Below are 26,494 nucleotides of genomic sequence, written 5' to 3'. Positions count from 1 at the left end.
GTCCTCAAATATATAAGCAAATACCATAGAAATTACACATAAAATGCTTTGTATTAGCTGCTATATTTTATATATAAGTTCACGACCAATCTATGGCCCAATATACCTGATTTAACATGCATTTTGTTGTTGTAGTGAATATTTGAAATGAACTTTGTTTGTCTTGAAAACAGCAAATATGAAAGTCTTGCTCAACCAAATCTATCCTCTGCAGAGAAGACAAGCCCAATCAATGACCAGTGTTTTGTTGTTGTTTTGTTTTGCAGCTAACCGCACCAGTTGGGGCAAAGTAACCTGCTAGCATTGTTGTGAATTTTACCCCCTTGCACCTATATCTCATTTGACAGAAAATTACCTCTGACTTAAGAACAGAAGCAAGCATGTTGCCACGTTGTCACATTCTGTTTGCTAAATTTGTAGTCTTGCACACTAAAGTATGTTAGGTAGAAAAAGCATTTCACAGTCTTCAGCAATGTCTCTGCTCTGTCTCACATGTTCCTGCTTATCAACAGTGCACTGTGTGTTGATTAGCTTGTCTCAGTAGAAACAGTGTATATGTGCTTAGTACAATTTAGAGACAACCAGCCCACAACAGGATTTTTAATTTTTCTTTCAAATTACAAAAAAGCATAGGTCCATCAACACGATTTTCAAGTTTTCTTTCATAACATCTCTTACATGTCAAAAATACATAATATGGGGAGTTGAGTGACAAACTCAGTAAAGAAGACACGTCACATCTAAACAGCTGGGGAGTCGGACAGAAACATCAACAGCTGTGTTTCATATACAACATCTGTGGCCCTCTCAAGCTGAAAGGATGGCTCGCTGTGTTTCCATTTCACAACATGTTCATTTTATTTTTCTCACAAGCCAAGTCCTGACCTATGGAAGTAATACTATTAATCCTGACAACATTTATTTTTTCTTTTAATATAGCCTACAATCCAGTTCCAAGAGATTACATTTTTAGCCATCTTTTTATGAAGCTTGTCAATACTTTTCTAACTCACCGATGTCTTCAGAGCCGGACTGGAATGTATTACAGTCAATGTCAGTCACTACATCATAGGGCAGTCAGATCTGTCAGTTGATATTGACTTCACCACCCTTGAACCTGTCAGATTATTTTGCTCCTACACGGATAAAGCAGACGCAGAACTTTGCTAGATTCTCTGATATCTCATTGGAATCTTAAGCTCCCTCTATGATCATCAATCCTGTTTTGGAAAGATGGGACGGTCAGCTACTATGCAGGGAAGATGTTTGGCTTGTTTTCTAAGCCTGTTATTGGTAATGCAACAGTTAGCATCTCACAGGATTTTTTCCACATTACCGGTTTTTATGGACAGTAGAGTGGAACAGTTGTACATAGACAAATATATTAACTACGACATTTATTGAGAACATCTATCATCAAAGATTGAACTTTTGTTGAAGTATATAAGTAATCAAATTAGCGGGTGGCTGAAGCTTAGTGGTAGAGTCGGTCGTCTCTCAAACGGAAGGCCATGGGTTTGATCCCCAGCTCCGGCAGCCATATGCCGATGTGTCCTTGAGCAAGACTCCTTTCTCTCACTTCTGTCTCAGCGGTGTGTGAATGTATATCAATGGACATTTTATCATCCGCTTCCATATGTGTGTGAATGGTTGTGAATGGTCAGGTTTTACCTCAGTGTAAAAAGCAATGAGTAGTCAGAAGACTAGGAAAGTGCTATACAAGTCCAAGATCATTTATCATGTACATACATTTCCTATGAAACTAATGTTGTTGCTTTTGTAAAGAAAAGAGCCTTGTGATGTTTATTTTATAATTGTAACAAGTCCTGAAACCCATTCAACCACATTCGTTTATGTCGACCATCTTTCACAATTCAAAGCTCTATTTCCCAAAATCAGAGCTTTCTAATGAAAGGCAACTTGTTCTCAAACCTACATGTCTACACAGGACAAATATGGAACATACATTTAAGTTTTGCAGTTGGATTTGGTTAATGCACCAAAACTACTTTGTTAGAGCATGAGAAAACATGGTGGTTTGGGTTTAAAAGGGTACGCTTGTTACATTAGTGAGTGAGTAAGTACACAACATTACAGAAGCAACCTAAAATAAGTTATCATTGAATTTTGTTTCATAGGTGACTTACGCACAGTGTTACTCCATAAAGTCTTGTTTATTTGTTAAACCATTCCAATGCATCCTCCAATATCAAACTCTGTCAACTGGCATCCATTGGAAGCTTCTGCTTTACATATTACAGCCACTGGAGTTTAAAGCCAAATTAAATACATAAATATGGGTCATAATAAGCTGCTGGACAATCTAACTATATGCCATGGAAAGTCTATAATTGTCAATATAGTATTATTATTCTGCTAAAGCTAGTTTCATACTTCATTTATAGCCAGGCAGTTTAACACATTGGCTCCTATCCCAGGCATTCGGCTTGCTTTTAACACTCAAAATGATCAACAGACACAGGATCAATATTTTTGAGATCATAGGGTTATGGTTCAGATTATGTTTTGGAAAAGCAATCTCCAATCTATATATAAACTAGCAGTTGTTGAAGGTGGTGAAAAATTATCAAACAAATGAGGTCTAAGAAATGTTTTCCACTGCAATATCCAATTTGTTAATTTAGCAGAAGTAAAGTTAACATGTCTAGTGGTGAATTGTTTTACAGTACTTGGGGATCTTAAACCAATACACCCAAAGCAATCTACTCTTAAATTTGATTTAGTTCTGGTCTTCTGACCCCATTTCTACAAGGCTTTTATGATCCTGAATAAATGAGTCTTGTCTTCTTGTTGTTTGGGCCCTTTATAGAGACCATGTTCAACCCCCTGTGGGGCCAGACAGGGAGGCAGACACTCCAGCTGTCTGGACTGTGGTCCTGTTGTTCATATCCATGTGACAAGACTCCTGACTAGACATTACTTTTCTGTTTGGAGCAAACTTCAACCTCCAGTATCGAACAAAGGAAGCAAGGGCAGGTACTCATTTGTCCACTTAAGGCTAGCTACAAAAGCCCTGGATCTCACATACACACAGAATGAGACAGCATTTCTGATATGGTGACTTCCATGAATGAACTTCAAAATCTGCTTTAAAAATCATTGGGTGATGTCCCTGAGACTGTTTCCATGTTTTATACAGCCTATGGCTCAGTGTCTCAAGTCAAAGATGTTGGAAAACTGGTTAAAACCATCAACATGCAAGTGACAAAAAAGTAATTTGTTTTATAAGATATTAGAAACACATTTTAAATAACAATATTAACGATGAAAAATAATAAAAACACAATAAACACGTCATATTTAAATTTCTGAATGCCAAGCTCAACCTCTATTAGGCAGTCAGTGCACAGAGGTGTCTCTTAAGCAAGGATATACAAATTGCCAAGGTTGACTGTTTATGAGTGGCCACCACAAAAGCTCTGTCACCTCTGGTTTTAAGCCTGGTTTTTGGATCATGAAAGCATCTGGTGTGGTCACCATGTGCTCAGATTGGAGAATATTGGTGCAAATGCTCACAACAAATTGGCTGTTGTGGTGTTAGCCCACCCGAGTAAAAATCTTAAACTGGATCCTGAAACTGACAGGAAGCATTTTGAAGCAGCTGTAAGTGACAAAGAGATGACCGGTCAACACCAAAGTGCAAAGAGTCACAGTAATCAAAATGAGAAGTAACTTGTATGCAAGTAAAAAAAAATCGACAAAAAGAGCTGTCAAAAAAATTCAGGGGAGTCAGATGTGTTTAATGCATTTCTGGAACATTGGAGCCCTGCAGTGTGCAAGCCATCTTTTTCTTTGGTTTAGGGGAGTCAAATGTCCCATGTCTTTTTGAAATGTAATTGAGTAGAAGTTTAAAGTGGCATCAGGATCATGAGAAGCTGTCTCTCACCCATAATGCTCTGCTGTTTCCTGAAGCTGTCATGCAGAAGCTGAATTCTTTCAGCCTAGCTGCTCACGGATCCTCTTTTTTGTGCTTTTCATGCCTCTCTTTGCTAAAGTCAGAGTGTGCCAGTGTTTGCACGTGACATATTCCATGTGCATGCTTGGGGTCTGTGTATTTGTTTCTGTGTGCACCCAAGTGTGTATTCATGCACATCAGCATGTATGCTTGCACATGTTTGTTGCCAGAATTTACATCTGCTGGTGAGCAGCACATCGGTTTAGCCTGGCCATCTTGCAGCTCAAAAACCTTCCGCTTTCATACAGGCCTGGCGTTGGTTTGCATAATGACTCGCAGAGCCGTGCCGTTTGGGAAAGATTAAATTTAGAACACAGCCTAGGGTCGTGGTGCTCTCTCACACTTGACTTCAACAGTGTGTTTCTACCTTCATGTGTTTTAAGACTTTGCCAAATGAACTTGATATTTGGGGAGTTTAAGCTCAGACCCATTTCGGTGGCATTGTGAAGGGGAGTCTGCAAAACTTAAATGTTTAAAAGGATGGGAGGCCACCATTTGACACAACAGAGCACTGTTCTTTAACAAAGTTGAAGAGTACACCAGTACTTTTGGTGTAGACTTTTTCTTTCAGGGAGTAGTCCCTCTGAATTCACCCTCAGAAAATGAATTCCCAAGTTTTCAGACTTGACATTTGTACCTGTGTGCAAAATAAAATAATCAGTGAATAATCCCATTTTTATGATCTTAGACTTGTAATTTCTTCCTCTACCAAACACACCCTGCCAGCATTAACATCTGTAGGTGTAATGGAGGAACTTCATTGTTCCAACTGAAATCAGTGAAGGATGTTATGAGTGTAATGACATTTTTGGAGTGAGTCATTAAGCCAGTAAAAATAGAAAAAGTGTGGGGGAGCACCATGCATATTTTTGAAGAGGGTAATGTCATCCCCAGCACTCCAAAGGAGTTTCATCTACGTTGGACAATTCTGAGCTTTACAATTTACAACTTCCACCAACATTTATCAATTCAGGAAATAATATCTTACGAGAATGAAAGCCGTGTTCCTTTGAGTTTTTAGCTGCTAATGAAACAGTCTTAGATTAAAACCGTTGCCTAACCATCAGGTAGAAGATTGGTCATTTCTATGTGTTTATTTTAGACACCTGTCACCCTACAGCAGGGTAGGTGTCAGAAGAGGCAATCAACAACACACTGCAGAAACAGCCTTTCAAAATATTTCAACTCCAATGATCCATTGAGTTGACAGTTGGTACTTACACAAACACTACTTTACATGTGCAAGAAAAGATCAGCAAAGAGATGAATTGTCATGGTTTGTTCACAGGGGGCATCAAAATCTACACAAACTGAAAGTTCCTCAAAGGACTTTGAATCTCAAATATATATATATATATATATATATATATATATATATATATATATTTGAGTAAGGGAAGACGTTTAAAAATGTCCTATTAAAGTTGTGATGGCTGGAGCGCTGATAGCCTAGCAGTTATGCCCAATGTGCAGAGGCTGTGGTCCTTGCTGCAGCGACTGTGGGTTTGGGTCCGGCCTCGGCCCTATATGCTGCAAGACATCCACCACTCTTTCCTCACGGCGTTTCCTGTCTCTCTTCGGCTGTCCTATCTAAAAAAGGCAAAAAGGCCCAAAATACAAATGTAAAAAAAGACAATAGACATAACAGTTAGAGTTTTAACAAAATGCTACTTTTCTCCAAATGCATAGTCGTGCATTGATGGTCCTTTACTGCTGTTAGTCAATCACAATGAACATTTGTAGAATTTGTCAAACTTTGTTTGGCCTTAACAATTTCTATGCAACCCTGTATCAAGTCCTGCATGTCTTCAGACTGGCCCCTCATCAGGCATATATGATGGATATATATATATATATATATATATATATATATATATATATATATTACAGTTATCTCTTAGGTTAAAAGCAATTTTGGACGGTTCGTCTGGACATTTTCCAGTAAAAACAAACACTGGCCCAAATGGATTTTTAAAGTGCAGGTTTGGTGTAAGATTCTTAAAGTTTGAAGGCTGACTGATGATGCCATAGCCCCCTCCATTCTTGATTTATGTATTGGAATCCCATGTTGAAAATACTCTCTTGGGTCACACTGCATTAGCTAGAACAACAGGTCGACTCACAGCTCATTTAACCAAGAGCTGTCCTCCATGATCAACACTTAACAGCACAGCAGAAAAGCCCTTCCTTAATCTCTCTCTCTCCACCTCTCAGCATTAACGTTTCATAATGTTTGTCACACTCCTCTGTCAGTTCGTGCAGCGTCTCCAGAGACTGCAGTATTGCTGATGTTGAAGTGTTCTGGTGGCTGCTGAATGCAGCACAGCTCTGCTCTGACAGTCTGAATCCACTCAACACAGAAACATCCCTCTTTTATTCCTCTGGTTGGGTTCGACCTCCGTTCAAGGTTGCACTGCACCATGAGCACTCTTTAGAAATGTTCTAAAAATTAGCTCTCCAAACGGTAATCCTCAGCCTCCACAGTGTTTGCTTTTTGCTCCTTCTTCAATGCTGCAACATTCATGGCTGCTGTTGTGTTTATTGGCATCAAATACAAAGTTTCTTTTGCCGCCTGCTACAGATTTTCCCCATTATGTGTATATCCATTTCTATTTACCCATTTATTCCAAACTTAGCCCTTTTATCTCATCCCTCCCAAACATTAAAAATGCACTATATTGGGATTTCTTTTAACTTTAACTATGTATATTAAATACATGATTAACTAATTAGAAATTTTAATAAAAACTAAAAAATATAAATGCAAATATATAGAGTTGATATAATGTGCATAAGATCATGACTAACATATAGAAACCTATGGTAGATTTGGGTTTCCAGAGGCTTTAAAGAGTTCCTCCAGTGATCTAGAGTTATCCTTCCATAAAAGAAGGATTAATGGAAGAAATGGTTTATTAAAAAAAAGGTAACGCGCACTTTTACTCTTTGGATTGAATGCCCTGTTTAATCCAAAATCTGATACTGTAGATATGAGGAGCTTCAAACAACTCAACTCAACTGAATTGTGTGTGTCATACTCCACAATACTTTTTTTTTAATGATCTGAACTTAGATATGTGTAACTGTTCCAGTTAAACAGTTGATTGTGGAATAAAAGCCTCACTAGTACTCTGAAGTATAAATAGTTAAGCACTGATTGCTTAAGATAGTTTTATGGTTTTTTTTATGGTGACTGTCTGGCGGCCTTCCTCTCTGCGTGTCCTTATGTTGCAGCTGCAGCAGAAAACCAGGCTGATTCATTCATATCAATATTGGAAGGCTAATTGCTATAATGATGCCCACTGGCGAAGCTTATCACGAGTCTGAATTGTAAAAGGCTGTTTTCACAATGGTGCAGCTGTAAAACATTTTCTTCAACACTACAAAGGGGAGCAATGATGAAAAATAAATAGAGCCTAATTCATCTAAGAGGGTTTAGCTTCGATTGAATTTGCAGTTGAGAAAAAAACATTTTGGAAAAAGATTAGATACTGACTACTATGTGTGCACAATCTGATTCTGCGGCTAGTGAGAAACTGTGGATTAAGAAAAACCTTTGAACATTGGAACATTTACTGGAGAAGAGGGATGTTCTCCAGGGATGTCATGTGGTAAAACATATCAGCACAGCTTTGATTTAGTCATAGGCCTTGAGCGTGATATTCCTTTTATACAACAGTTATTTCAACAACATAAAATAATAAAAAGAAAAATGCTAAATCTGATTATTTTTGTCCTTCACCAACTCAACTAGAGCTGGACTCTTCAGATAACATGGTTGGAAATAACAGTTGATTAGACTTAAATTACTGAAGGAACATAATACAAAAGCAGAAAATTGCAGGTTTGAAAGAAACCCCCCCGCCAAAATCTACAATTTAATATATTCAGTTCAATGATCCAGCCCCATAGATTACATCCAAGGTGCAAAGTTAGATGAATTTGATTTTAAATAGCTTTTTTGAGAAGCACATTTTCAGTTAGCTTTCCAATTAGCATCAACGTGATTTGCCTTTCTAAGCGAATAGTTGAAGGAACTACTGAAGACCGATGTTATTTCAATCAGGAGAGCTTTAAGTAAGAGTTTAATATTATTTAACAGTTTAGGAAAATATTAATATGCATTGTCTTTGGCAATTAGACTCTGTCATGATGACTTCTTGCACACAGAGGAGTAGTGAGGCCAACAGCAGGATAGGATACCCTCCTGTGATGGGGTCTAGACACGGGTGGTGGGGATGATAGAAGAATGCAGGATGTGATGAGGAGTGGGTTTCTGAGGCTGTATCTGAACTCTGCTGAGTTGGAATGGAGGTGACTGATGGGGCGGAGGAGGGTCGCAGCGATCACACTAAAATGACAAACTGACTGCGGATAGAGAGAACAGATTTTAAAATTTGACCGCAGCAGGATTTGAGTTTTTGCGTTTGTGGCAGAATCAGGTTGGATTATTACTTAAAGAGTAAACGCCCAAATTCAGCTGATCACCAGAGCAGGGAGATGGTGGAGGTGTTGGAGAGGGAGTGGCTAAGTTGAATTAAGAAAATTAAATGAATGTGTGAGAGAATATAACAAGTCTTCCTGCTTGAACTGACGCTGAGCTCTGTTACTCAAAAACACAAAAACACAAGATATTTGGATGGCTGGAAATGCTAAGCTAGAGAGAAGCCAGCATTAGCACTCACAATATACCAACTACAACAACTATACAACACTAATGTGCTCTCTGATTTTACAGAGAAGTAATGATAGTTGCCATGGGTACCATTATCTCTAATACTGTCACATGGCGTCAATAAGGTTGCGGCACCAAACACACTGAAATCCTGATTTGGCGCTGCTATTCTTCCCAGAAAGAAAAAAAAAAAGGTCATGGGAAAATTCCCTGGAGATGGAAAGAAGGGAAAATTAACACTGTCTATATCTGTGACATCGAGCTTAGTCACATCTGGATATTTGGGGCTTTGCCAAATTTTCTAGGGTCTCTACCTTGTGCGTGACTGTGAGCACACAGCACAGGGAGTCTGGGGAAACTGTGATATCTTTCAGACTGAGTGTGCCTCACACTGCAGCATTGTGAAGACACTGGCACCGGATCAAAGAAGAGGTGCATTGCTTCCGCCCTTCTTACCCTTCAACACACACACACACACACACACACACACACAACATCAGGAGTATTACATACACCCAATTATTATTAAGAATGTGTACCTTTACTCCAGAGCACAACAACATACAAAAAAAAACTCCCGCTTTGCAGATCATGGCATTGTTTGAAGCAGGCAAACTGGATGAAGTTTTTATGCCCTAATAAGCAATTTTGGTCATCTCTCTGTGTTCCAAAAGCCAGACAGGATGTGAGAGAAGGGGGGGGGCGGTATAACTAGTAAGCGCAAGTCGTCCGTAAAACACACAACGCCCACATTTCCGTGTTAGTGTCAGAGAAAGTGGGACAGCGACAGAACGATGTGCTGCATGGCGAGCACTCTCAGTGAATGAGTCACACGACGCTTGACAAAACCTATTAGGGGGTTGTAAAGAAATGGACCTGTCAGCATCTGGAGCCTCACCAAACATCTCTGTGTGGCTGATGACAAACGAGAAGGGGAAAAGGAAGGAGTCTGATTTACACTTGTTTGTATAAAGAAAAAAAGATTCTTTATGCTCTACAGCCATGATGCCTCACTCCATTTTCAACAAATGTCTTTGAGCCAATGCAACTCTTTACATGAGTTGCATTAATTTGCAGTTGGACAAACTCTTGATCGCAAAGTCTTGTTCCAAAAAAGAGTGCCTCCTGCAGTGTGTGTGTGTGTGTGTGTGTGTGTGTGTGTGTGTGTGTGTGTGTGTGTGTGTGTGTGTGTGTGTGTGTGTGTGTGTGTGTGTGTGTGTGTGTGTGTGTGTGTGTGTGTGTGTGTTTAAGTTGTGGCGTGAAGAACACCTCTATCAGTGTGTAGAGAGAGTTCTCTGACTGAGCATCTGTTTGGTAATTTACTGTGACAGAGGGAGGGCTTTTGTAGGAGGAAAGCAATTATTTTTTGTAAAGCCCTTCAATCACTGAGACATAAAGTCAGGCTAGTTTGGTAAGGAACATTTTGAACGGACAGTGTCACCTGAGTGACTGTTTCAACAGTTAACTGTGTCTACGTTTCCATCCCATCTCCCCTTATCCTATTTTCAAGCAGGGCACAGTTTCGGCAGATGGCTGTTTCGTCATGAGCCTGCATTTGCCCAAGATTTCTGCCTGTTAAAGGACGTTTTTTTTTTATTGCCACTGTAACTTATGCTATAGTGCTACGCTCATGATGGATTAAGCTGGGTCTTTGTAATATGGCAATAAGTAAGGTCTTTTGCCTGCTTTTTGTAAAGTGTCTTGAGATAACACTTGTTATGAATTAGCGCTATACAAATAAAGATTGATTGATTGATGTGTTTGTCTTTGGTATGGGTAAGCAACAGAATATTGTAATTCCAGGTTGACCATGAGTTCATTCACATACAAGAAGGGTTGTTTGCAGCACAAAACCCATTGCAAACATTAACAACTCAAGAACAGTGGTTTAAATAAACCTTTACGGCAGACTAATATGAAGAAGTTTAACACTTAATTAATTTGCTCTAAGTAAAACAGTAGAAGCTGCCCAACTCAGGAGGCATAGGATGTGAATGCATAAATTAATAGATCTGACCTGTAGTGCATCTATGTATTCCATGAAATGTATTTACAGCAGTTTCAGCCTCTTTTTTAAGCTGTTTTTTAAGTGGTGTCAAAAGGATTTGGGAATATATTTTAAAAATGCTTCAGTCAGGCTCAGTTTTACATAGATATCTGTTTAAAAACTTAAAAATTATGAATGCCTGTTATAGAAAGAGAATCTGTGTGAATGCAAAATGGTTCGTTCTGGTCTCTAAACACTTTTGCCCTCACCTCAATAGTCAACAAGTCACAGGATCCTGAGAATTTGTCTGGTCATCAGGTGGTATTAATACCAGTTGAGCTCATCTCCCAACACATCCTGCTCTGGAGCAGTTACGGTGTGCAGCATTAATAACCTTCAGTTTACCTCAATGAGAAGCCAACCAGAAGTGGGGCGGCTGTTGCTCAGTGGTTGGTTGTCTCTAAATGGGAAGGTTGGCAGTTCCCGGGTTCAAGTGTCCTTTGGTAAGACACTGAATCCCAAGTTGTCATAGGTGGCATAGCCAGCTGTGTGAATGGAGTTAGTTGATGGGCACTTTGGCAACATCCACCAACTGCCATACATTTATGTATGAATGTGATGCAGTGTAACGGTGCTCTGAGTTGTCATAATAATATAAAAATAACTATTTAAGTTTACCACCACCGTATCACTGAATAACCACCGCTGAAGTTAACCTCAAATCTTCCTTCAAGGTACATGCTTCTGATTTTTGCAGCATCATAAGATATGAGGAGTAGCGCGTTTCTGCTTCGTCTGATGTTCGAGGGAAAAAAGAACATTAAAAATACAAGTTGGTTGAATGCCTGATTTACCGTCTTTGTTGTTTGACGAAGCACTCTGCTGGTGTCTCAACACGATATACCTTTTTTAGGAGATGAGGGAGAGAAGCAGAGCTACAGTCTAAAGAAACACTGAGTCAGAAGTTCAGTATTTTGAAAACATCGCTTCAAACGCTGGATGAAACATGAATGCTTTATGGCAGTGTTGCTAATTATTATAACAAAATATTGTTTCTGTGTATCTGAATTTTCATGGATAGATTTTTTTGTGTTTTTGTCACACTTGTTGTTTACCATGGTTAGAGTCATTATAATCTATGGTCATGGGGGAGTACACTGTTTACTTGTTTACACACTCAGTGTTCCATGTAATGTGCCCTGAAGCACTGCAACACACTTATTCTCCCCAGTAAATCCAGTGGTCATTATAATCTCTATCTGTTGATACAGAGCCTCTCTCTCCATCTCGTTTCTCACCCATCATTACCACCACAGCTACCTGAGCTGACCTCTCCATCGCAGAACAGTGACTTATTTAGAAGCCAGATCCGCTGCAATGCTTTTATGTTTCCTCTTTGAGCATCTAAGGGGAGATTTAGTTTGTCCACCGTTCCCTGTGATCCTGCTACTTACTCATTCCTTCTGATAGCGACATGAAAAGTAGCTGACTGACATTAACATGAACGTTATATTTATTATTATTTATTTATTTATTACACAAGCTTCCCTAAATATTGGCCTGTGTGTTTTTATGGTTTGTCCTGACTGATTTGTTGCTGCTTTTGGTAAAGCGGATGTGGCTCAGTTGAGTCGGTCGTCTCAAAACCGGAAGGTCGGGGGTTCAATACCAAGCTCCTGCAACCACATGTCAAACGTGTCCTTGGGCAAGACATTCAACCCCAAGTTGCTTCCGCTGCTTTGGGGGCAGCGTATGAATGTGTATGAATGGGATTAGTTACTTCTGATGGTCTCACTACATAGCAAACACTGCCATCTCTATACAAGCTCAAATCAATTTACTATAGTTTAAACAATTGCTAATTGATTATTATTATTCCTTGACCAAATCATTGTTGTGTAGTCTATGTTCTAAAAGGGGACTAATTTGTTTTAATCATTTTTATTGTCAGGAAAGAGGTTAATAAAAATGTGTTTGATAGTTCCTATAGAAAACTAACACTGAAAGAAAATAGAGTAAATTGCTGATTACAATAAAATGTATTTTGTGTGAAAAATTAACTGAAGGGTAAATGTGGATAAAAGTATTTCAAACAGAGAGATGCAATATTGTCTTCTCTTAAAATATCATAGAATCCACATAATTTTCAGAAAAATGTCACATTCAAGCTGATATTGTTTTCATTCTAGAGGCTAGACTAAAATGTGTAAACTTTTCCCTTCCTATATTGTGATGATGTCACAATATTGTATCAATCGCTTAGATGACAGCTGCCTAAGTCTAACCAGCTTCACCTTTTGTCTTTCACCTTGCTGAGGCTACCAGACACTTCTTCTGCCAATCCTCTTAACATCTGCTCTTTTCTTTTACAGGCGTCTACACCTTTGGCCTCTTCACCGTTGACATCTTTGTCAATGCAGGCCAGGTAGTGACTGGGAACCTGGCACCCTACTTCCTGACGATCTGTAAGCCAAACTACACAGCACTGGGCTGCCAGCAGGCCCTGCGCTATATCAGCCACCAGGAAGCCTGCACAGGAAACCAGGATGACATCATGCGTGCCCGCAAGACCTTTCCATCCAAGGAGGCGGCACTAAGTGTCTACGCTGCTCTGTACCTGGCTGTAAGTAACTCTTCTACATTAACTATAGTAATAACTTTAGAGAGTACAATGTTATTATGGCTATTTAGGTTAAGGTCTAAAGAACATCATGTTTTAAGCTGTAAAAGAAAAACTCAAATCAAACTTGACTTAAAGGTCACATATTATTCTTCTTTTCAACAAGTTTGAATAAGTTTCAGAGCTCCCCAAAACATGTCTGGGAAGTTTCGTGCCAAAAATATACTCTGACCCTGTATTTGATCATGCCTATAAATAACTCTACTTCAGCTCTGCTCTGAACAGGCTGTTTCTGTGTCTGTACCTTTAACTGTAAGTGAGCTGTATTCGACCACGCCCCCTCTCTGGAAGGGCTTGGTTGGACCTTGCACCATTTTCTATTGTTTATGGTGAGAAGTTAGACTCAGAGGGCAGAACAAACTCCTAGCTGTGGGAGTGTCACCCACCTTGGGGAGGGGTTACTGCCCTTTGTGATGTCATGAAGGGAAAACCTCCAAACGGCCTGTTTTAGCACACATTTTCTGAAAAGTGGAGCAGGCAAAAGACAGAGAGGATGGACTTTTCTCATAATTGGTTTATAGAAAGGCTTGGGACACATATTAGTGTTAGAAAATCACAAAAATATGTGACCTTTAAATAAAAAAATGTTCCCCTTAACTCAAATGATTTAAGCTCAGATGTAGCAATACAGTTTGAAAATTATTTAGAGTGCAAAATACTATAAATGCAAATGACAAAAATATATCAATTGAACAGAGACTATTGCATTTCTGAATTACTTGCAAGGATTTCTAGCAGTCTGAAATGTTTTGGATATTGCCTTCCTTGTTGGAAGATGTTCACATTACTATACATTTTGGAGTCTGTTTTTTTTTCTTCTAATTTGCAACACGTTTAAAAGCATGGGAATCAGGGTAGTCTCCATACATATGTAAAACTGTCATCATATTAGCATAGTGAGGTTTCACATCAAGAGGCAGAGACTTTGGAGGTCACTGCTCTGAAAGAATGAAACTCACCATATTTTCCAAAATATTGAATGATCCAATGCTGTTATTCTGTTTTCTAGTCATTGCATGGCTGCCAAGTCAGATTACACAGCAAGTCTGACCAAGTTAGCATTTTCCATTCCCAATTTTCTGCACTCTCTGTTGGTGTAAGAATGCAAATGGTATGTTTATGCAAATAATATTCAGCCCAAACTGCATTTGCACACAGTTTACTGCAACACCAGTCCAAAAGCAGATGACTCAGCTGTTGACCTATACCACTCACTGATACAGTTTTTCAAACCGAGGACGGAGATAGTGTGACAGGATATCTCTCAGTTTTTTTAAGTTTTGACTTTATTTTAAGCAAACATTGCCTTTAAGCGGCATTAACTCAGTCTGTAGGGAGTTGGGTCAGGAACTAGAGGTAAGCCGGTTCAAGTCCCAGTGCAGACCAAATCTGGAAATTGATCTGGTAGCTAAAGAGAGGTACAATTCACTTCCTGAGCACTGCCGAAGTGCACCGAACCCCTCCACATCCTCCAGCTCAGGAGTGCTTGCTGTGGACAGCCCCCTCACTCTGACATCTCTCCATTAGTGCACATCCATAGGATCCTGTGCATGTGTGTGTTAGAGAGTATGTGTGTGTTCTAAGAGTGTTAGATTGAAATCTCCCCTTGCAGGATTAATAAAGCATATCTTCTTCCTCATCTAAATTCTGCCACATGGATGTATCAAGTCGTTGTGTCATTTCCTTTTTCTTGTTTAAATGATACAAAATAAATGCCTACCTTGACCTAGAAATAATACGATTTCACACTTTGTTAAAGAAAAGGCTCCAGAAGGAGCAGAACATATTGGTTTTTGTCCGTTTTTTTCATACCTGCAATTTTGCATGTTGGAAGTGATCCTCCTGCTCCGAAGTGTTTGTCAGAAGGAAATATTTATGCACCGGAAAACAAAGGTAGCTTCTCCATCAGCCACAGAGGAAATGCAAATTCTGTACTCGTGAAGAAGTCACCAGAATGTAGGATAACACATTGCTGTGGGAAATATTTGTAAAGTTTTAACTTTAACTTCCCCTGCTCTACAATCACATTCTACCTAAGTCATTTTGTTGCATGCTAACTAGACAAAGATAGCCTGTTTTTTATTTCATCAAACTCCTTCTTTCTTATTTGTATGAATAATGGACCTTGAAACTGCATTTTGGTGTTGTAGTGTAGCACATAGTATATGTATTATATACTTTACAGAAACGTAAAAAAAACAGTGAAAGGCTTTGATGTAAGCCTGCGGTGTAGTAATTAGGGTTCAGCCTATCAGACCTTCACATATATGATAGGCTGCATTGAGACTTGTGAGATAGAGCTGGATGCTTTATTGCACCATCCTCTTCTTTAAAACACTTCATGTCTAAGCGTTTGTGATAAATTGTTATCTGAGCACTTACAATAAAAAAGTCTTAGCGTGACACAATTCTAATCTCTTTGATTTCTAATGAAATCATTGCATTGAACTCAGGATTCATTTCTCACTAGACAGTCTTATGTAAGGTCCAGTTGAAGATCAAAGATAGTGAGCGAATGACGAGGACGCTCTCCTGAATTAATTTGAGGGGGTGGTTGTCTCCGCTCACAAGTTATTTCATCAAGGCTGAAGCCATTGTGATGCTGTACTGATACTGTGAAGACGGTTTGCCTTTCACCGTACTGGATGACTGATATAATATGATTTGTGTCTAGATAGTATGTTAACATGTCATGTGACCATCATCAAATGTAAGATGGAATAAATTGATATCACTTTATTTAATTACATCGTCATATTTTCTTCTAAACCTTTGTTTCTGTTGAAAAAATGCCAAATATAATTCAGGGGGACAAAAACTGTGATGGCCAACCTTACTTCTTCCGGCCACGTTCTCTATAATGTCATATTTCTAAAAAAATGAAGGGGATTAAAGTCGTACATTTATGAGAACAAATATGAATTTTGTTAGTCGATTTTAATTAGGCTATGGCTAAAATTATTATTCTGAAAGGTTGTATCAGAAAAGCAGCCATCCGCCTGGGCGAAAATGATGAAAGGGGACCCCTCAAAGACATTTCCTCTGCCACAAAAGAGACAATTTATTTCAAGTCAGTGTGGTTCTTTCTTCAGAAAAGCCCCACTTTCTTGCAGTGTCTTTTCAGGGTCCTGATACTCATGACAATGGTGATGCTGATGTGCCAAAAGAATGTGCAGTTTCATATCTGCAAATGTTAAGCCCCAACACAACGAATCAGATATTTTATCAGACCTTGTTCAACCTGATCAAACTGTTGTTTTAAAGCAGGTCTTCCCACAGAGAGTTAATACTCAGTCTATCTGTGTTGCAGACTACGCAAGGAAGTCAGCCTATTTTCTTATTTGTGAATCTTATACTAAATTATGACTTCACAAGATGCTCCACGTTATTACTCCGTGCTCTTCTGATATAACTATAGACTAAATTTACGACTTTAATCTCGAAATCTCAGATTTTTTCCCCCCTTTTTTTGTGGCCCTAATACTCCTTTGCATCTTCTTTTTCCTGTGCAATCAAAACCAGTCACTGTGACGAGGTTCATGGTAGAAGGAGCTTTGGATGGAGCCATTAATCGGTTGTTTTTAGTCGTTGTTTTTTTTAAAGGTTAATTTCTGGGCGTTTTGTGCCTCTATTGGAGAGATAGGACAGTGAATAGAGTCAGTTCATGAACAAATTGTGAGATTGTGTTGTCTCTTCTTTGTTAATGATATTAGAGACAATTTAGGAAAATCCTTAATCTCATGTGTTGCAGAGAGTAATCGTAATGTATCAGATGTGTTTTATGACAAGGTAACGCATTGTTACTGGGAAACATTTTAACTGACACTTTTTGATGGTGTTTTTAGTTTCTGTAGTCTTAAAATACAACTAAAGATGGGTTGAAGTGAAATCGGCAAAAAATCATGTTCGACAGCAGCAGAAGTAAAAGAACATACAGAGTGCGTTATGAGGCTTTACCATCACAGCCTTATTTCAGCTACTTGGCTAGTATTTGACTATCATCTCATCTTTTTCACAAAAGGTGCTTATATCTCATCTTTTTCACAAAAGGTGCTTATATCTCATCTTTTTCACAAAAGGTGCTTATAACTGCTAAAAATATCCTCTATGGTGTTGATGCACTCTGGCTATTGCAGGAAGCATGCGAGGCAGGTTATTTTAATTGCCCGTGTCACACATCTCAGTACTTTTAATAAGCTTCGCACTTCAGCACTAATACCGGTACTTGAATCGACATGTTTTTTTTTGCCACACAGGCTGAGGCTTCACATTATGCTTGTAGCTATAAATACAGTCTATTATACAGTTTCATTCACAAACACTACCCATTCATTTCCCCTTCTTGCATAATTATAGGTGAGGAACAGAAATTCTAGAGTACAAGTTTTACACTTTGGCAGTGCCCCAGTTGTGCCCTATCAGCAGAAGCATGGTAGTTGGCTTTGTAAAGCTCAGTGGGCCGCAGCAATTGGCATATTGTGTGCAAACATTCTGCATTCAACTGAAGTTGGGTATGTCATTAAAACTCTTCAAAAGTGATCACCCAATGATGTCTATTATAACAACACAGACACAAAGGAGTGTTTGCAGACTTTCTTGTATATTTTGTATGTTACATTTATATCTAACTGATACACCATGCGTTGGTCATCAGTCATACAACCTATGAGCTTTAAAATCCACAGAGAGCAGTACATCAGCATATTTGTGCCCTCTGATTCATGTTGGACTCATCCTTTAAGCAGCACTGGTTTTGTGCTGATGGTCAGATCTCTTTTATTTTCTGTGTCAGAGCGCCAGTGTCTGCCCCAGTGCCCATGAGCGATGGATGCATGGGCTTGGACCCTCAGTGACTCCCTGCACGACGGGGGGAGCAGATTGCCTCGGTTATCTAGGTCATTTAGCAAAGGCCATTGTGTGTGCAGTTCAACATTGAGGATATACATGCAGTTTGCACACACAGACACAGAGCATAACGGTACACACACACAAACAAATAGCCCTGCAGCTCTGCTGAGATAATCATTACTCCTCTTCATATTCTCATTGTCTCGGTCATTACAGCAATGCCCGGGCCAAATACAGACATGCCGCATTTGCTCAACCTAAGGATTTATCAAAATGCCTCTCGTAAATTACCCCATTCAAAAGATTATATAACAGCAACATAGAAAGTCATATTTACTTAATGTTACATTTGCCCCGAATCTCCAATGTGAGGTTAAGTCATTTTAGCTGCAACATGAGGCTTTTTTTTTGTTCTTAAGGTGTCCCTGCATGGTACCTGCAAGGTAATTTTGTATCTTTTAACTCATGCATGTAGGATATATTGTTTCACTTATCTTTCATCGCATAGTCATATTATCACAATACAAGCCATTACACAGGTCTGTAACAAGTCCAGTTTAAAGTAATCATCTAAATCACTGATTTGGAAGTGGCAAGGAAAGCAACCATTATTAATCAAATCATTCACAGTTAATTGCACCGCAAAACAAACTTCTGATTCCTTTGACCTTCCATACTTGCTGTAGTGTTACACACACAGTATAAGAAGTTGAGTTGTTTGGCCATGTTCTTTGTGTTTTAATTGTGTGATGTTTGCTGACCTAGCTCCCTCGTTGTTCCAGTCGGCCTTTTCACTTTTGATAACCAAGATTAAGAGATATTAGCATGGTCGACTTTTTCTTTGCTCATAATTTGTTTGAAACAAAAACTGAGTAGGTGGGACAAGGTGGGAGTTTTTGCCTTTGTTGGATTGACCAAACCAATTGCTGTATGTGTGATCATGCAGACCAGTGTGTACTGGCAAAAACAGTATAATATGTGTTCTCTTTGTTTAACACCAAAACAGGCAACAGTGTTTGTGTGGAATCTAATCAGAATGTCATTTAAGAGGCAGTGTTATTGTATATTTCATCTATCCATGTTTCCCACCAAAACAGGTAGTGCACAATGTAGCTGCAGTAAAAAATAATATCTGAGAAAACACATTTTATCAAGTTCATCAGAGTGGGACCACTCTGACAGGAACGAATACCACGTGAACTCGAAGGGTAATACCTTGCTAAACCGTAAAATATCTCTGTCATAAAACTAGCCGAGAAGACCCGAGAGTATAATATCTCTCTGAGAATCTCCTTTTAAATCAACCTGATATATGAAGGCAGCAGGCTGTGCTGGCTCCAGAGCTCAGTCCGCCTGTCTCTATCTAAGCAGGTTGCCCTCGGTTATACCACAAGACACCATTTGAACTCGGCAAGACAGAGAGATTGATGTCCGAAGCTGCGTCGAGCGGAGGACGAGCAGCTCTACCTCGTCTGCCCAGGTTGAATTTTTCATGTCCCACTTTCCATTTAGCTGACAAGCCTCTGATATAGCGAGCATGCCAACAGCTGCTAATGTCTGACATTAAAAGTAAAAATATAGGTTCGAGCCTGCAACCAGCTATGAAACACTTGCAAAGGTCGTTAAGACAAATCAAGTTGGCCCGAGGAGTCTTAGGTCAAACAAGGTCCAACAGGGAGACATTTATATGTGCTATTTATATGGTATGTGGTGCGTGCGCACGTGCATGTGTGCGTCCATGCATGTGTGTGTGTGTGTGTGTCTTTCACAGAGGTCAACTAAAGGGTTTTTCTGTTCATCTTAGTATAAAATTGATGTGATCCATTGATGTGACAGCTTATACAAGCTACAAAGACTCACAGGGAGAAGTCTCCTTGAACTGGTGAAGGACAACCATATACAACCATGTACATACACACACATTCCACTTATATTAGTTGTCAAAGTACATATATAATATCTGCAGAGCAGGGACATGATATGTTGTGGAGCTGAGGCTTCATACACTGGATGTAAGCAACAGACACTGAGACACACCTACACACCTAAACAAACAAAGCAGAACCTCCGATCTTTCAATAAAGGTTTCAGTACAACCAGTCATGAATCCAAGTGAGCAAAACCTATAGTGTGCAGTATATCCATATAAGTGCACATAAAAATAAATACATTCAAATGAACAAAGTGTGACAAAGTGTTGGGCATCTTTCCAATCCACTCACTGGAATAAAAGGGCTGATGCTCATCACTTTGTCTGTCTGTCTATCCTACTTTTTAACCATCCAGTCATTTTATTTATGTTATTTTACAGGGTTAGCCAAAACGCTAGTTTCCATCTGTAGTCTGTGGCCAGATTTTCAGAATAGGCTCCAGATGGATTCTGTTCACCAATGAGTGAACTCCAAGGTTTCTGCCTGTTAAAGGAAGGGTTTCCTTGCCAAAGTTTCCAAATTCTTGCTCATGAGTAACAGTTTATTGATTTATTAATTTACTTGTTATAATGATACAATTTGCTTGCTAACCTGATGCTCTCTCAAAATGGCATTACAATAATATGAGGGAAAGAAGTGTCAAAAAGCAGCAATAACAGAACCAGACAAAAACTCGGACCCAAAATGCAGAGGCAGAATTCAGGAAAAGCAGAGTTTTAATTAACAGTCCAGGAAAAGTGTATTGCTGAAGATTTAAAGGCTTTTAGTGATGAATTATGAGCAATTTCAACACTTTCATTATGTGTGAGTACCAGGCATGGCTGTACTGAAATTCTCTTAAAAGTGCGTTCGTGTGAAGACGTCTTCAGAAACACTTTACTTCCCGTTACAAATATCTTGCTATAGCAAGTTTGTTCATGTGAGCGATTTGACTTGAGTTCAGTTTGCCTCGGGAAATTTGGGACAAACCCTCTCTGAACCAAGCTTGAAAAATCATCTTTTAAGATTTTTGATGTTCCATACATAAATACAATCCATTAATTAAGTTATTTTTCAAAAAGTTGGTGCTTGAGCAGTTTTATCTAACGTATAAGATGGTTATAGTAATGTCAAAATGCAAGTATGAATGTATCACTGTGTGTTTTGCATATCTAAAGAAAATTAAATAACATTAATATCAAACTTGTTTGACGCATTGCTGAGGACCCAAGAGCGTCCAGTTTTGAGTGTGAAGTGGGTTGGATGAGGGGTTTTCATGAACACTTCAAGCAGGCAGCAGTATGTCGAGCCAGGTAACCAATGGATTTCAATTTCGATTCCATTCCAAAATGAACTGAAGTGCATTTGCCATGTTATCATTGACTGGGCAGAACTTACTACAGTCTACCCATTGATTATTTGAAAAGTGTGTCCATTTTATCTCCCATGTAAAAGTGAACTGATATTTCTGTCAAACAGCACTTTACAGAAGAGGTGAATAACTAAAGCCCTGTAATACAGTTGTCTGCTCAAAGAAATGTGGACCATTCTACAGCAGCGGCAGCATTCACCAAATGGATCGAAAACAAAGCCTTGCACAAAGGTTTCCTAAAAACACTATGCAGTTGAACAATTTCCCCTTAAAAGTGGAAAAACCTGATATTTAATCCTGAATAACCAGAGAGATGAAAAATAACTGAATTGCAGAGACTGGAATGGAAACATTTGATCATTCCTTGGAGGAGATTGCGCACTCTAATGAAAATACAATTAGGCCCTTAGAGGCTGTCTGCTGCCTCAACACAACAGATTAGTGACTAGAGCCAAACATAGAAATGTTTCTTCTGGTTTATATTTGTCTGAGGGAGACTATTTCCTCCCCGTTTTCTTTTGCTTCTCCAAGGTTGTTTTCATGGCACCAAAAGAGACAAGATTGCATAGTAACATGCATATCCCACATAGTTCTTCTTCAAGAGACTGCTCCGATGTGGAGGGTAACTAAGACAAAATTACATTGTTGATTTGGCCTGAATGCACTTTGGTAATGCCTACTCACTATCAGATGATCAATTAATGAAGTTGTATTTGTATGATGTTAATTCATTACAGATGTTCTCTCAAGAAACATTAGAAAATAGCAGGAGACCGTACTCAAACAAGTGAAAGAATAGAGAGAGAGAGAGAGAGAGAGAGAGAGAAACTTGAGTCATTTATTTGGCTTTGAGAAGGAAGTGGACTGCTGAAAGGGTATGTTAGAGGAAGGGGTTTGAGGAGTCTTATTCAATGATGTCTTTCTGGCCAGACCCAACAAAGGCCTCAAAATCTTTTGACACCGATGAAATGATAAACACTGAAGTGATTTAAGGCTGCGCTGAAGTGACAAGTGAGCAGGCCTTATGAAAACGATGTATTATTTACAGCAACTTCATCTGAAGCGCAGATGGTAAGGAGGGGAGAGGGGACAGAGAAGGGGGAGGGGATAAGGAGGATGCTGCAGGCTTTACTCTCCTCTTGACTGTCTCTGTTTTACATGTGCATGCATGGGGTTTACAAATCCTTCTGGTGAGAGTCCTTTGACAGAGTCCAGGCATGATTTCTGAGTTCCACAATTAGGTCATGTTTAGCCTTTATAGTAGAAGACTGTGGAAGTAGAAGGTTTAACTTGTGTTAGGGCTGACATTTTCAGCTTCACAATCCCTCCAACAAATTGAGTGTTTTGAGTTGCCAAACAGAACCATGAAATAATTAATGTCTTTAAGATAACATTTTCCGACTTTATTAAGTTACCATAAGTAACAGGGTTTTTTCATTCTCCTCTCCTCTCCTCTCCTCTCCTCTCCTCTCCTCTCCTCTCCTCTCCTCTCCTCTCCTCTCCTTCCCTTCCTTTCTCTCCTCTCCTCTCCTCTCCTCTCCTCTGACATAACATATTTGTTATGTCCTCTTTTCTCCTGATATCTTCCTCTTTATCTCAATGATTTATTTCTTTTCTGGTGTATAATTCATCTTTCTATCAAGCTATTTCTCTACTTCTGCTTCTTTTATCCATGTTCCACTGGCAGGTCTGCCAGCACTTTTCCAAACACAGGAGATAATATAGAAGGATGCCCTGAGGAGAGACTTAACATATAATTTCATATTTGCACACAGTCACACAGTCTGATGGCTATTCACCATTGCACATTGCACCAGCTCTAGTTTTTTACAAAAACAGCAAGGACATTTTGGAATAAATATAAAATTCCCAGAAAAGTTGTGTACATCATTGTGTTGTTTTCTTTTTCTGTCAAGTATACCTCTCCAGTTTTGAATTGTGTTAATATTCAAAAACATCCCTGAGACATGCAGTATGACTTGAGTCTTGTTTACAGTTTTCTCACCACTTTCTGAGCCAAAAAATCCCACATTCTTCATCAGCTGTTAAGTCAAGCATTATTTTTGCGCACAATCTATCACGTAGTGTGCTGTTATCGTCTGGTATTAGCAAAGAAAACAAAGGTACTGTACTACTTGGAGGCGTCCATATTGCTTGTCCAACTTGCAACTGGAACACAGTCAACTCGGGTGTGACGTCATTCCCAACTGAATTTATCTGCCATTGCTAAAGTTAAAGTTTGGTTTGCTTGAGCCTCAAAATATATTGTTCAAGGTTCTTTGATTGTGTTATGTCCAGAATGAGAGAGGATCAAATGCAGCAAATTCCACTGGTTAAAATTTAAAAAACCCATTTGCCTTAAATCATGCAATCTAGCAGGTACATGAGCTCCAAGGTTACCACATCTCCCCCTCTGACATTACATGCAATCATTTTATGAACTTGTTTATACGGAAAATATCGATTGAGTTTAAGAATAGCTGTAACAAAATTATTTATATATATATATTTTATTTAAAGGGGATTTATTATGAGAAATCCCTTTTCACAGTGTTTTTGAACATATATTTGGGTAACTTGAGAGTCTACCAACCCACAAAATGTAAAATAAACCCATCCAGTCCTTTGTTTGTGGTCTGCACAAGAAAAATGCTCAGTTTCAAATCTGCTGTGCTATGTCACAGTGGGATTCTGGGACTCCACCCCCAGCCTAGAACAAAACATTTGTGCAGGTCCGCCATTTTTATTCTCACTACAGAGGAGTGATGTCTACTGGGAAAACTCAGTGGGGGGCTAATTGGATTTAAAGAGACACACACACCAAAACTGAGCGTAATGAGGGAGCTGGTTTATACAGGGTCACAAACCTCCTCTGGTGCTTGATTCATGTTATATTTTGACCACAGCACAGATGTTTCATTTAGACTGTTTGAAAAGGGGGACAAGGGGTTTAATATGATCTTTTTAAATAAATATCCACCTTCAAATAATCTGGTGGCTGAGTCTAAATTCTGATCACAACAAGCATAAAATAGAGTATGTCTTCAAAGGTTTTACTGTGTACTTGTTTTAGTTAACTGGTTAGTAGACTGACTGAAGCAGGTGAACATATTGTATAATTAGTGCCATAGTGAATTAGCATGGATGACTTTGTTCAATGAAAGAGACATCAATAATTGTGTATGCCTCTTCTCTTGCAGATGTATGTGACATGCACGGTGCAAGCTAAGGGCACTCGTCTGGCCAAACCAGTGCTGTCCCTCGGGCTCGTGTGTATGGCATTTCTCACCGGTCTGAACCGTGTGGCTGAATACCGCAACCACTGGTCGGACGTCATCGCCGGCTTCATCATCGGATCGGCCATTGCAACATTCCTGGTGAGACAGACGTCCTCAAAGCTTCAAAGTGTGTCTGGGTATAGGAGAGAGGTATAAAGGGATTTGGAGTGTTTGTGAGAGCGGTCATAATCTCTCTGTTTATCTGTTAAGATAGATCATCTGATGTGAGAGGGTTTATGGAAGAGAGGGTGTTGAAACAGACAAATCCTGTATAGTCTTACCTACTCACCATTGGCAATGTTGTTGTTTTGCCTTTTAATCGTTTGTGGGCATGTCTTGTGAAGGTGCAGTGAATATTAATAGCAAAGTCATTATTTAAAGGGAGTACAGGCTACCTGATTTTTTGCATGTGATTGTTGGGCTGCCATGGATAACCTTACAGTCTTAGTTTGCTCTCACTGCTTAAAGGGGCTATATGTAACTTTTTACATGTATAAATCGTTTTTTTATCGCCCATTAATAAGCGATCGGTTAACTGATGTGAAAAAGTAGATGTTCACTGTCTGTCTGTGTTGCCTGTATAAAAAGTTTCCCCGGGTCGTATTTTCCGCTAAAGCTCCAGGAAGTGACATTTTATGCGCGTTCTCAACGTCCTCCTCACTCCGCTCCGCTAACAGAGATCAACAGTACAAACTCATCACACACTCCCGGTCTTCACCTGCACAGCCAGAGGCCGCCTTCCACACACTTCTATCCACCCTAAGAGCTCTGGAAGGCGGACAAACTCATCACACACTCCTGCTCTCAGCCAGTGCCTGCTGAGACTGTCGTTTGTAGGTTGGAGAATGAATACAGACACACAGACTCCTTCACAGACTTTCACATGTGTATGACCACTTACCTCCTCTGTAAACATTATGCCGGTATATATCCAGTGTTTCACGGACGATGATGATGCTCGTTTGTGTACGTACGAGCACGTATGACGAGCACGTGAGGGAGAGCGAGCAACAGGTTACTGGTGTCAGTTCGCCTAACAGCCATGCGGTATTACTACAAACACAGTATTTTTGAAAGCTACATATATATATATAGTTACATATATAATAATGACACAAATGAATGACTTTTACACAGTCCTAAACCTGCACCAAAGGCAATGGAGAACTATTTTGTTCTGTATGGATCTGCACAGGGTGAAATGCCTCCCATTCAATGTTGCTTTGATGCCTCTTAATTTGCAAATTCATCTAGAAAAATCCAGTTCTGAGATAGAAAACTCGACTCTAGAAAGAAAAATGCAATTTAAGGGAAATTATAAATGTCTTTAGAAAATGATGTTCACTGCAGCACAGCATGTCGATGAGATTATATGCACAGACCTTCCAGTGATCATGGAAATAACTTTGCATGACTTAAAACAGAAAGACTATTTCGACATCATAATCAGGTGTTAAATCTGTCCAGTGTTGTCTTCGGTTCCACTCCGACACAAAGCGTTGCATTTTTTTTTGCCAGATGTCAGCTGTTACTAAGGATGATGATGAAAGTCTAATTTTATTTGGAGAACTTGCTCTTGCTCACACGCTCCAGGGAGGAAACCACGTTACAAGAAGGGAAAACTAGGAACACATCTGTCGAGTCTGAGCTTCACAATTAACCAAAAAAAAAGATCGACTCCCCACCCCCCACGTCCAATCTCATCATCTATCGGAGGTGGGAAATGAATTCAGTCAGCGTGAGAGCTTAGCTTTGCGGCACAGAGAGT

At 39.3% G+C, this 26,494-nt stretch overlaps 1 protein-coding gene across 2 annotated transcripts in view; it reads left to right on the top strand.

Moving 5' to 3' along the window:
- The window catches only part of plppr5b (phospholipid phosphatase related 5b), an 86,811-nt gene that overhangs the window by 46,372 nt on the left and 13,945 nt on the right, over positions 1 to 26,494 (top strand). For both annotated transcript variants that reach the window (XM_065948963.1, XM_065948964.1), the window contains 2 exons: positions 13,011 to 13,261; positions 24,649 to 24,825. In XM_065948963.1, the coding sequence (XP_065805035.1) occupies positions 13,011 to 13,261; positions 24,649 to 24,825 (428 nt within the window). The remainder of the gene's footprint in view (positions 1 to 13,010; positions 13,262 to 24,648; positions 24,826 to 26,494) is intronic.

The sequence above is a fragment of the Labrus bergylta genome, chromosome 20 (genome assembly GCF_963930695.1).
Source record: "Labrus bergylta chromosome 20, fLabBer1.1, whole genome shotgun sequence".
NCBI classification, from domain to species: Eukaryota; Metazoa; Chordata; class Actinopteri; order Labriformes; family Labridae; genus Labrus; species Labrus bergylta.
The sequence above is the reverse complement of the archived record's forward strand: the minus strand, read 5'-3'. Positions and strand labels throughout refer to the sequence as shown.